General features: G+C 36.1%; 1 protein-coding gene across 2 annotated transcripts in view; it reads right to left on the reverse strand.

Moving 5' to 3' along the window:
- Positions 1-2,871: 2,871 nt before the first annotated feature.
- Positions 2,872-13,808, reverse strand: part of SCEL (sciellin) — a 54,056-nt gene continuing 43,119 nt past the window's right edge. Inside the window, exons 15-18 of one of the 2 annotated variants that reach the window (XM_075741635.1) lie at positions 10,684-10,758; positions 9,263-9,371; positions 6,256-6,358; positions 2,872-5,234 (exon numbers count right to left, since the gene is read on the reverse strand). In XM_075741635.1, the coding sequence (XP_075597750.1) occupies positions 5,218-5,234; positions 6,256-6,358; positions 9,263-9,371; positions 10,684-10,758 (304 nt within the window). In that variant the 3' untranslated portion in view covers positions 2,872-5,217. The remainder of the gene's footprint in view (positions 5,235-6,255; positions 6,359-9,262; positions 9,372-10,683; positions 10,759-13,808) is intronic. The other variant, XM_075741633.1, reaches the window with a different exon arrangement.

Genomic DNA, 13,808 nt, shown 5'->3' on the forward strand with positions numbered 1-13,808 from the left:
TCACACTAGAGTGGAAGAGGCAGAAAAAATACTGTTCCTTCCCTGTTTTCCTCTTCCAGCTTTCCACAGATGTCATTCATGTCAGAACAGGTACACTTGCTCCCATGGAGAATTTTGTTGTGAGAAAGCTGGTATTTTACCACAAAAGGCTCTACTTTTATTTATCTGTTACTTTGGTAAAAGGATAAAAGCAATGTTCAAATGCGTTATCAATCGTATACTTTTGTAGATTTTCCAGATATTAGTATTTTAAATACTTGGCTGTTTGAGATTATAATGTTACAAGTACGGCTAGCTGGATTCCCATTTCTAATGCCAAGATTTGAACTACACACAGGGATAATGTATTTTAAAGTTACATGTGTGGAAACTCCCTAGAGCAACCAGAAGATATGAAGCTAGACCAACGTTTTCTGGAGTATTCGTCTTACAGTCAAGTTTGACTATTGATTTCAATGGCATTTTTTATGGCAACACTATTACTTTTTAAATTTCTATCTCTGGTTTTTAAAATCACTGATTCTACTTGTCCTTAATTGGCTTCTTTGCATAATGCTTTCATCTTTTTCTTAATCTTTTCTCCTTTTTCAGCTACTTTTGGGTATTTTGACATGTGAACACTGTTTTTTCCCCTATTAGGAAAAATGGCTTGAATGCCAGAAAAACTTGGTATTTTCTTTGCAGAAATGATTCTGTTTACTTCCCCCCCCCCCCAAGTAGGTAGTTTTAAAATGTTGGATGCCCATTGTTTTGACCACAATAGCTGTCTAAGCTCCCTGAACAGATGTCTGATGACTGCACAGCAATGCCAAGACTCAGACAAGTGCTTTTGGCATGATTCTACTCAGATATTGACTCTAACAGGACAAAACCAACCCATTTTAAATCTTGTCACAGGCTATGAAACCATAGCTGTCAATTTATAACTGACACAGCTATAACAACTCCATGAAAACAGTAAATTTACAAGTAGCTTGCTTGGAAAAGGAGGTGAAATCTGATTTTTTTTCTTGAGCCACTTACACAGGTGCAGCAGTACCACCCAGAGGCCACTGCTAATGCTGGGCACTGCACAGACAAAGGGAGTTAGTCCCCGTCCAAAAGAGCTCAGAGACTAGAAAGGCAAGAAGAGGTCACCATATGAAGACATTTCTAGTACTCTTAGGTGAAAAAAGCCCCAACTTCCTCTCCCTCACCATCCTGCTCCAGACAAACCTGAGTGCAAAGAACTCCTTTAATGTTGCTAGAAAGGATCATGGCACTAACAGAGATAATCAGAGAATCATTCAGACTGCTTTTAATGGTGAATTAGACCACTCAGATGAGATGGAGAAATTCCAGGATCTGATCTTTGCTCCTGGGACTGTCTTTATATTTTCTATTCAGTGGTCATTCCCGAAGCGCAGCTATCCTGTGGTCCGTGAGCCATAAGGACCCACTCTGCACAGGTCAGGGAACATGGGAAGAATGTTAATGGGGACATCTCTTTCAGATGAGCCTGTTCCACTGTGTTATTCCACTTGGTTAAAACTCAGGTACGTTGAGGGAGAGATTGAACTTGGCCGTCCCACTTTCTGGGCCAGTGATCTGTTCAGAGGAGAACACCATCTCCATGATTTTAAAAGGCGGTAGTTATCAGGAGAATTTTAGGGGGTCTGATGTCAGCAGTGTGTGACAAACACATTTTGAGAATATCTGCAGATTCTTCTCCCTGAAATGCAAGGAATGTTTCTAAGTCCCAGTTTTACTGTTGCAGGAGATTAGAGCTGGGTTGCTCAGATCAGGCAAAGTGCATAACAGCACCGTAGGCCTTTGAAGTCACAGAAGGAAATACAAGTTTAAGACCTCAGTGATTCTGCACCCGTAAGCAGCTAAACAGAGCTATTTTGGTCAACAATTTCAGACTTTGGCCTACCAAACCTACTTAAGTATGAAGTGTCTTTATCCTTTGTCTTTATGGAATGAAGGGTGTCTCTGCTGTTATGCTGCTGTGAAGAAAAACGAGGTGTTTTGGTGCAGCAGCAAAGGAGGCTACACTTCTCCCTCGTAGTCTGACACCAGCTTGACTGGAAGCTGAAACCACCTCTTGGTGTAACAGAGTAGCTACAGTGAGCAACATGAAAGTATGATCAGAAAGCAAAACCAACCAGGAAAGTGGATACTTTTCATTATAAACAACAGGATTATATTAAAATATCAAGGAAGGCAAGAGGGGTAACAGAGTTCTGACCTGTATACGTTCTGAGAAAATAAACTGAACACATGAAAGTATCCCAACACAACGCTCATCTCCGTACCGAGGAGCAAGGAATGGAGCTGACCTACTGAATAAAAGCAAGGCCCCTTTGATGTTGACCAGTTCTTTACAAGCCTAGCTAAGGAGGTTCTATGAAGTAACAGAGAGCATGTCTTGTCAAACTCCCAGCGATGTTTATTACAAGAGGAAGAGGACGGGAGGACAATGTTACAGATATTTGTCACCTTGCGGTAAGCACTGCTAGGGATGGGATGCTCAGACTGAGCATTCTGTAAGAACCTACACAGGATATAACGGAATATATTAATACAGCAAAACGGTTCTTGTGACAAGCTTTGAAGCCATCTACATATTTTAATGCATCAATATGTATTATATGCATTATTTCACTCCTTTCCTCTTATTGCTTGATTCTCCCCCCTGTAGAGCTATGCCCCAGCTTTGTAAAATAAAGTATCCATTACACACTGAGAAAATGGGCCTGATGAATCACAAAACCCCACATAATTTGGTCCATCATCTCTCAATACAGCTTTTCAGTCTAATTTAATGCATTATTGAAGAACGCGTTCATTAAAACAGCTGCCAGCAAACTGTTCGTTTGGATTGTTTCATGGAAGCACTACTCAAAGAGAAATAAAACACCACATGCTAATGATATGCAAAAAGGACAAAAAACAATTAAGTTTTGATACATTGGTATTGAGATGTTAATATGATTTTTTTTTTTTTTTTTTTTTTTTTAATGAGTACTGCCATCCAGGCTTTTATACGGTAAATATCAAGCATCACAAAACCGGTGTTTCTTTTCAGCAAACTTACAACATATAATAAAAAATAACAAAAAAACACATGGCAAAATTACCAGGGCTGTTCAGCAAGGATGAATTAATGAGCATGGAATTATTATTTATTGTTTCTTATTGCTACTTCTCTGTCAGTGAGCATTCAAGTAGCAGATATTTGGATCCAGACTTTGCTCCTGGTCTCTAATGGAGTGAACTAAAATCTCGCATCCTCTCAAACACTAGGAAGTCCTGGATTCTAATGTGCTGGCTCAAATGAATATCTGTATCTTCTGTTGTAACTGAGTCTTAGCAATAACTGTTGGTCTCCAAACAGGACCAAATTTGTGATCCCAACATTAAAGCTTTGCCACTAATTTTCTCCACCTGTTGTGCAAGTTTCATTGTTTCCTGGTGCAGCACAGGGTAATACTGAGTGTAGTTTAACTAGAATATGTCATCAATAGCAACAGACACAGGCCAGAAAAAATATTTATAACAGGTTTATTAAAGCTACTGCCACTAACTCATAAGAAATTTTCACAAAAATAACAAAACAAACTATTTACTTTTTCATGGCTCCTTTGCATATCAGTCTGAACATCCTTTAAGCCAGCCAAGACAGATCACATCGTTATTCAGCTGCAGGCCCAATGGTTTAAATTACACAGGCATCCATACATCCTGTCTCCACTACTGAATGTGCAGACGAGGAGAGAAAGTTTGGCTGGGACAGCCATTCAACAGTCTAATATTTTTTAATCTATGGCTTTGGCCCTTTTCACCCTTCTAAGCTTTTGCTCAGGCCCAGCAGCCTCTGAGCACTCTAACTCTGTCATGATCATGATCATCAAGAAGTCCTTTTCAGCTGAGGGGTAAGGGAGAAAAATCCATTCTGAATAACTATGATCTAAAACATCTCAAGGCAGATCCTAGTAGTCAGCACCTTTGTCCAGTAAACCACTGAAGTATTTATTATTTTAGGCAAATAAGGCAGGTAACTACTGAGTGTTGTGGAAACATATTATTACAAAGCATGGACTCTTCTTTCAGTTTCATACTTTAATACGCATATGCTGTCCAAAAGGAAAAAAAAATGCTTTCATTGTAGTCTTAAAGGAAGGATTTTATCTGGCCTAATATAGATGTCTAAAAATGTGAACTATTCACTCCAGGTTCCTTTGCAAACCATGGAAAGTAAGATGTACATTCAGAGCATGGTTAACCTCATGGTAAAATAGATGTTTGCAATGTGACCAATTGAATCACTTCCTAAAAATATCTACTTCTCTATATGACTATAAAGACAGAATAGATAAGTAACTTAAAAGTAGGTGTCTAATCTGTAGGTGTTTAAATTTAGGCAAGATTAATTCATCCAAGGTGCTTAGATAGCTTAATAAAGTATGAAAGATAAATAAAACAACATAATGTCATGCAAAGTATGTATTTCAGGATTTCATGGTGACTATTAAGTGTGCGCTTCTTAAAAAAAATGCTAATACAATAGTTACTGGAATTATAAACATGGAGTGGGACACTTCTAATTTAAACCCTCTAACAATTTCTATTTAGAATCCTTCTGCAGTAATAGAGGTGCATTTTCCAAAGATGATTTCTTACATCTTAGAGTGATCATTTAAGTTACTTGGGAAGAATATTCTGGAGATTGATGTCTCTCCTCAAAGGTACAGAGTGAACACACCTCACTCTGTATGAAAACAGTAGTTTAAACTGAATAACTGACTTGTAAATGACTAGTCTTTGATGAGATTAATCCCATTCATGCTATATAAAGATAACAGATCTTTATATCTGAGGAGATGTGGTTTCAGTAAAGACAATACAGCCCCTTCAAAACATATGTGTAAGTATGTCTTGCTGTTCAGAAAATTTCAAGAAATTATCATTAGTTTTACACACAGTTTAGCAGTTTCACAGATCTGATGAATATACCGAACAATATCTTGTTTTGCTTCCTGGAATGTGTGTATGAAAAGGCATTAAATTCTTATGGAATTAATTCCTTTGAGAACCATGCGGTAGGTCTGCATTTAGAGTTTTTGTTCCTAGCAATAAAAATGAATCATTTTCCATAGTCGTTTGACTTAATAGGCCAATACACTTAACTAAACACTGGTGGAGCTTCTTTATCATGCTTTCTGTATGTCAAAATTAGTAGATCCATTTTTCTGCAAGAGAGAAAAGATTGATCAGAAATGCCAAGAAAATCAGTATTCTCTAAATGTCACACAAAGAAACTTTAGATCAATTGATTTTTTTTAGAAAATCTACTGAAGTTTGACTGTCCCACCTTGTCATTTGCTGAAATAGGATATGTCAATTTATAATGCTTGATATGTCTTTCTACAGCTTTATAACTGTCACAATGCCTTATTAATTTTATAATCTGATTAATTGTAAAATAAATTCTTCCCATCAAATTTTGCAATGGCATAATAGCACAAAGTATTCTAACAAAACAAGTTGATTAATGTAATTTTAAGTAGCACAATCTTTTCTCAGAAGTAGTACATATGTGAACATCGGCTTATCAGAACATTTAGTCTAGGTTTCCATTTGTCTTTATTTGGTACACAGGTGCTGATTTATAGTATTATGAATTAATAATTGCCATAAACAGAGAAGACTTAAAATCTAGCAAATTCTAGAAAAACTAATAAAACAGAAGCTTCATTCTTCACTGCCTTGCACATTTTTTTAATTGCTATGCTCCTCACAAAGGTAAGCGTAGTAATAACAGTATATTTTCATTATGATTTAGTAGATTTTGTATCATCTTCTCTTTATTGGTTGGAATGACTACATTAGGTGAAAATACCTCTTAAGTCTGGCTTTTTCATTTCAATAGAACAAACTGATTCTCAGATGGCCTTGCAATTTGTTCTAGTGACATTCATGCCGTTGCCTCACTGTGGGCGTCTCCACTGACTGCACAAGCAGGACTCTACAGATTACAATGAGACCTTAAAAGATCTCCCTTGCAGGTGCAGAATAATTTCTGTGTCTGGAGCCTGGGCTTGGATATCATCCTAAGCAACCCAATCTTACTGAATGAAATACTTTTTGAAAAGGTTTAAGTACACAGAAATGAGCAAAAGCAATAACTGTGTTGTAATATATCGAAGTTATTTGAATGTAGTTCTCTACATTGGTTTTCTTATGTTTAATATAATACATCTTTCATCTTACCTTTAACTTTGGAATAGCAAGGCTCACAATGCACAGTTTGTCTGTAAATCCAAATGCTGTCTCCTGCTTTCAGATCTTCCAGTGGTCTTTTGCATACTTCACACTTCAATACACAAGTAAAAGTAACGAGAAAAATTAAAACAAAACCCTTCTCTAATATTCATTCCCAGCATGCTGTCTTTTTGGGAGTGAGCACCACCAGACCAGCATAGGGGTTATGAGTACTGCAATATCATCAAATTTGAACTCTGAAAGAGTAGTTTTCATTAACATTAAATTAGACATCGGAATATCTCACCTTCAGACATCTAAAAATCAGATATCTAAATCTGTAATGGTTTCTTAAGTTCTCTTTATACTCACCAACCCCTTCCCTCCCCCAGACATTTCCAAAGGGTAATTTCTCTGTCTTAGCTTAGAAATTTTTTCTAAAATAAGACAAATCACCCTTTTGAGATCCTTTTGTTTCTTCATTGAGGAAAGGAAGCATGATCACATTTAATCGTCCAAATCAGAGTAGATCTTAAAAAATCTAAACCTGCTTGTTCCAAAATGGTTTATGATACTTTATCTTGACCATTAAATATATCTCCCATTATTGCAGAATCTGGACATTGCTTTCACAAATTTCTCAAAAAGCTAACTTTTGAGATAGAGAGGCATCACCCGTGTTTCACATATGAAAATACACAGATACACAGAGGCTGACTTCCCAAGATCACAAGGAAAGCCGACAGTGGATCAAGGAGCAAAGTAATTCCATCTATAAACCAGAATCACCCCTTTTTTTCAACCTAATAAAAGAATGGCAAACTCTGGTTTCTTTGGCTACTTTATCATCTGATGAGTGAAAATCAGCTTTACTTTTACAGTGCAATTCAGTAACCAAATTGCCAGCCATCCCAGAAGGGCTGTAAGCCTTTTCATAATTTTCACAATGAGTGCCTATTCAGATAAATTTGGACTGAAAGTATTAAAATTAAAAATTAACAGTCTTACCCAGAACATTCCTTTGCAGCTAAGTGAATAAAGAAATTGTGTGATGCCAACACCATGGACTTAAAGGCATTGTGAATTATTAGATTCAGGATCCAGGTTCATTAGAGCCAGTATGAAATTGAAACTGAGCACTCAGTTTTGATTAGTATAACATGTTAGAGTACTAGAGAACTTCCCCAGATGTTTTACAGAAATTTGTTTTTTCTATGTCTTTTCTATATAAGCTGTTAGTATTAAGGTACTATTAAAACAGTCTGCTCTCTTAATTCATTTTATGTTTCCTTGTATACATCAGCAGAAGGATGGGCATGTTTTCAAAGCTTTAATCACCAAGGTTAGCTAGCATTTTTATACACATAAAAAAACCCTACAGTTTGGATTATTTACTCACTGAACTTTTGCTATATACCTTTACAAGGAAACAAAGACCTTACATTGCTGTCAGTTACATGCAAATCTCTAATGGATACAGGGTATTTGTAGGGAGCTAAATGAATATTAATGATGAGAAATTGCACTACTTAGCTAAATACATAACCCCAAGCATGAACCACAGACTTACATTAGTTGTTTAATTTTTTGCCAATGCTTTCATAAATGTATAGTTATGCAAAACTTAAGCTGAATTTTGCTAGTCAGACAGGTCCCCACTTGGGAATAGGTAGAAAAAAGAATATAATTTAAAAAATAAGCTTAAATATTTAACAGATAATTCAGCCAATACCAACATGTTAATACTCCTAACTGCATAAAAAGCCCATTCCTCTTTATGTGGGTTGATCCATCAAAAAGAATGGAAGCAAACCAGAGTTTGTATTTATTTGCTATAATAGATTTGAGGAAGCATTACATAGTAATTATGATGGAAGAAATTGCATTTCTAGTGCTCAAAGAGCTCCGAAAGTCCATATGAGACAAAAAGCATAGGTAACTTCTTACATGTTAAGTACAACTTTACTGCTGTATTCTGGTTTATGTTACTTTTCATGCAATAACAAGGTAAAAGAACTGCTGTCAGAAGTGGAAACAAAAGCTACTCAAGACTGGGCAGAAAAACGAGCTATGCTAATGTGGTGATTTTGCCGAGTATTGTTTGTTAGAACAACAAACTCTGTGTGGAGATGCAAGCAGAATCGAGACAAATGAGGCAGAAACGAAACAGACTACAGGGCTGAGCACTGGTAGGCGTACCCTGAGAAAAAATTTTAGAGTGAATTTTGTGAATAAGAGTGAATAAGAGTGAATAAGAGTGAATTTTAGGCTGAGGCTTAGGCTTTGGAGTGACAAGCAAAAAAAAAAAATAATTCTTCTGTGATTTCATTCTTATTGGAAACAGGAAAAATTACTTTTACATAATTTTTAATCAATAAGACTGAAGCAAAGACATGTCCAGTTTCAACACCATTTTATCCTACAGCAGAAACTATCCATAGGACCCACATTTTAACCAATTCTTTGACCCTAGTGGGCAAAATGATTTCACCTCTATTGCTTATTTGTCATACCTCTTACTGATGCCTTTGAGCGTGGCTTCTCCACAAGCCATGATTTTAGATGTTACTCAATCAAGAACATCTACAAAACTTCATAAAAAAAGAAGTAGAAAAAACTTTACAATATGAACAAAGTGTGAGTAGGATAAAATGTACTATATCAGACTGGAAGCGTGTATAACTGACGGCTTGTAAATGTATAGGGCATTCAGGGTATGTTCCACTGCATCCTTTATCCTCCTTGTGCTTGCAAGAGAACAGAGAGAAGGAGAGGCAGGGAGAGGGAGAGTAGAGGAAAAGGGAGAGAGAGATGGAGAGAAAGAGGAAGAGATTGCATAGGGGCGCGCGAGAGAGACTAGTATTTCCTACATTAATCTTCTCCTCCAGTTTGCAAGCCTTCCTCTTCTCCCAGGTGGAGAGGGCATAAGGCCTAAATATTCTCTTATTATATGTGTAATATAATGCAGGTATTACATTCAAGTTATATTTCTAAGTAGCAGGTGAAATCTTCTTACCTTGAAGCAAGTCGAATGACAGCAAATTTGCAAGGCATCTAAGATCATTTTGGCATCTATGCCCAAGGGCTTCCTGCAGTATGTACATATATCTTTTCCAATTATACTCCTGTGTATATAATATAACATCAGCTGTCAGAAAAAGAGCTACCATTGAAATCTCAAGGAGAAAATTGATAAACTTAGTGCAGTACATGGGAAAGATGTGTATACCGTACAATGGCCATAAATGGAAAAATCTCATGTGTATATTCCCTCCATTCTAGTTGACAGGTGGAATATACATGCTCCTGTGATTGGCAAATTGCTGAGCATAATTGTTAAGTAGCAAAAATACCTTGATGGAAACAATGGTCTTCTTTGGTGAACTGAATGATTTCAAACAGTAATGAGACTGTATTAAGCTGCTGAATGTCTGGGAGCATGTATACTAAACGGGGATGAAGTGGAGGGTAATGATTTTAATATTTTAATCACAAAAGTAAATTGGTAGTTGAATTTAAACTGCCATCATTTGATCAGTCTGGTATAGAATTCTCCTCTACGTTGCATAAGTGCCTGAAAACATTTTTAATTTTTTGCACTGCAGACAGAAATCCTACCTTCATGGCAGTTATAGTGAACACATGTATAGAACAGCCTACCTGATATTCATAGCAATAATATTTTTAAAAATTTTCTCAGGTCTTTTTGCATTCTTTTGTGACATCAATCTGGAGTTTGTCTCAATAGAACTGTTGGTGTTGGTTTTGCACTACAAAATCAACTGGTCTTGCTCCTTTCCAGTCAGTGATAAACCATTGTACTAATTTTTAATCATTCCCAGAGTTCCTTATACTTATGTTGGAAAAGATACAAGTTTTTCTGATTTGGTATTTCCAAGTAATGGGAATGTTCAAATTATCTAAACTGAAAATAGTGGGCACATTTTTTTTTTTTTTTCCTTAGGTAAGGTATTACTGGTTGAGCAAATATCCTTCTTGTATTTGGGAATATCTTACCTGGTGTGAAAACATCGAGTTTTTAACAGCATTGTCATGTGAACCTATTCTTCCACATCTGTACATAAAGTTGGTCATTACAGAGACCATTCTCACAAAGGAAGGAAATTTTGCAGAGTAAGCAGCTGTCTGAGATAGAAACCTACAGAATCACAAAACCAACTCTATCACTTAAGGCATTGGCTATGGTTTCTATAGATATTTTAAAATGTCAGCTGTGACAAGCCTAACATAATATTAGGCTGCTGAACTGTGGTAATGATTTGATGGCAAGATCCCACTGACAGGGAGCGCTGTATGAAAAACTGTCTGACGAGCCTAATGGTGACTTCCGCTGCTCTCTTTTGTCTGAACACTTGAACACTTATGCAAAATGTCTGTGTCCTTTGATACTCTACAATGTTATTAATGTGTACTTACCGATCAGAAGTAGAGTAAACAGTTTTGATAGTATTTCCAGTTATATTTTCTTCATAGGCACCATATGATGATTTGCTGTGAAGCAGTGAGTGCATAGCAATCATTAAACAGTACTTTTTATTTTTAAAAGTTTCACTACACTGATGATAATGTGCAAATTAAACTAATGTAACATGCTTGTTCAAAAAAAAATCATCAAACTTGGTGATGAGTTCTTTGTCTGTATTTTCACAACCATCAAGAAAAATACATCAAATAAAAAAGCATAAATTAGAAAGATAGCATCCTTAGACTGTTCTGGTTTTGAGTTATTCCTCAACATTTCAAAATTAAATCTGCAAACCCATTGAGTAAAATCTACATGATGGTATTGGGTTTACCTGTGCTGATATTCCAGCCTAAATGATATATATCATGAAATGGTGACACGCTGCATTTTTTCCTTTTTTCCCCTTCTTTCATTAGGCCTCAAAGAGCTGTCAAACAGCCAAACAAAATTACAACATGTGCCTAAAAGTAGAGTGAGGGTCTTTATAATACAGGCTGTTCAATGCGTGGTTTGTGTTCACTATAGTAACTGTATTGTCCCTTGTATCAGAGTAGGAAGGAATATACTGAATTTAACTATTAGGGAAGTTAAATCTTCCTTTTTTAACAGCCCCAGTTCTAGTTGCTTAACTGTCAGTTTTGTTTGCGTGGAAGGCATAAGCAAGTGTGTGACAGCTGAAGAAGTCATCTTGCTATACATGTTTTGAACATTTCTGAACTGATTTAATTATCCTACTCCTCCAGAAAATCATAAGGTATATGGTAATTATTACATGTTTCATATCGCTCTTGAATAATGTTTAGCAATGTTAGGAACAATTTTTTATAATCATGTCCATTTGCAGAACATGTCTTTTTTGAGGGAAAGTATAACAGACTGATAACATGATTGTGTAAGGTGTTACACAGCCCAGATACACTTTTCTACATACCTGTCTTTTGTAATGTGTATATGTCTTGTTTGATTTGTCTGCAAGGTCAGAAGTGTATTAAAATTACACAGTTACTGAGAAGCTTAAATTACAAGTGTTTTATTTATGTTTCAAAGAACATAACGATATGCTTGTTATTAAATAGTAAAGTAGCAAACCTGGGTTTGCTCACCACAGAAATTACCTCCTCAAATGAACACCCAGTGCTCTATTTACATTTCAGGCAAGATGAAAGTAAGCTTACTAAGCAGAAAAGCAAACTGAAGCTAAGTGATCGCCTTTTGAAAGAGTTTTTTCTGGCTATTTTTGCCTCAACCAAGCTAGACACGTGCACAACACATGTCACAGGATGGAGTATATTGATGGTGCAAGTACCTAAAGTTTCTTGTTATAGTGAAAAGTGGCATAGGAATATCACCTCTCAATTCCTATAAATTATGGGCCTGTCTGTGCTTGTTTTTGTTGTTAAGCTTATTTTTCCCAAATCTTCCATTTATCTCAATGCATTTAGCTGCAGAATCTAGTTACTAAGTCAGGTTGACATTTCTAATCATCTAGTTAAATCAGGGTTGAGATCAAGGCAAAGCAAGTACTGTGCATTGCACACTCAACATAATATGGATATTTAGATGCGGCATGCCTGAAAATAACATTATCTTATAGAAAAAGTACTTTCCTCAAGTGTCCTAGTGTAGAGAACAATGTCACTTGGATTTAAATAACTGGCTAGGATATTATGGTTGAAATACACACAAACATATATATAACCACATCTTAAAATAAAAATCTGTACTGTATAGGACAAAAAACTGTGAAGCTACAGCAAAAATATTTCCTAAGCATCAGTTTCTAGTCTTGCAACTGAAAGCGTGAGGCAACTCAGAACCTTTTCAAATAAATGCATAGGCTGACAGCTTGACAAGACACTAAGTTAAAACTGAGCCACAATGCAGCCTGAAAACTGCCTGTCTGATCAAGTCCCTTCTTTCAGTTCGTATCACTCACTCTTTTACTTGCTATGATATGGCTTGTTTATACAGGAAACTACTCAACAATAAATACTCTGTAGAACCTATTGCATAAAACCTGAAAGAATAACCTGCAAAGCCCATTACTTTAGTAAGCTTTTATTAATTAAATCAGGATTATATCTTCAAGTAAGGACTATACATTTTGTCAAGTGCAAGGTAGCACTACATATTGAAGCACATTCTTTGTCCTGCCATTCTTGTGTTATTGTTCTTTATTTTAATTTTCAAAGATAATGAGAATATTACACCTCAGAAGCTTCATGTCTGCAAAATGCTGCAAAATGCTAATTAATTTTTGTGTTAAATATTCATTTTCAGTCTTAAACATGTATGCTGTTTAGCTTTTCTTTTATTCTCAGCCAATTTATGGGCTTGGCCTTCAAGGTCTCCTGCAGCAAATGTCAGAAAATGAGAGATCAAAGACCTTGTGCCCAGTCATACCGACACTAAGGCTCAGATGTGCATAAGCTTAAGGATTGGGACATCGGCCATAGTTTTCGTAAAGTACCAGACTATGACTGCTGTTTTCCCTATTAGGAAGGCTCAGTAGATTTCTTCTCTCCTTTCCAAGTCATCAGCCTTGACTCTGGCAATTCACGACCACTACACAGAAATATCACATCTTATATGTAGGACTGCCTTTAAACAGTCCTGTCTACATTACTACTTAAATCGATGTAGATGAGTGGGTTGGTACTGAAGAGACATTTTCCTATTCCAAAAAGGTCCTTCATTCAAGAATTATATATTATGGCTTTTGTTGTTGTCATATTTCTTGAAAATATATTTTGACTGCGAATACAAATATATTGTTACCTTTATTTCAATGATTTCTTGTTACTAAATGACCTGGTGTTTAGTTAGTTCTATTAAATATCCCTATATCACATTTTTTCACTCAGATTTGCAGTATGCGTGCTTGTAGAGACAGAATCCAGCGAGAGCAAGAGTATTGCAAGAGAAATGGTTTTTGAAATAGTTTGTACCTGGTCAAAAAGTCAGAAACGCATGTTACAGTTTCAGTGACTGGGATAACAGATGATACATGGTTTCAGATTCATCCCACATCATTTTAGGAATTTAACAAGGCCCTTGAGTGAAGAGCATAACGTTT

This window comes from Balearica regulorum, chromosome 1, assembly GCF_011004875.1.
Source record: "Balearica regulorum gibbericeps isolate bBalReg1 chromosome 1, bBalReg1.pri, whole genome shotgun sequence".
NCBI classification, from domain to species: domain Eukaryota; kingdom Metazoa; phylum Chordata; class Aves; order Gruiformes; family Gruidae; genus Balearica; species Balearica regulorum.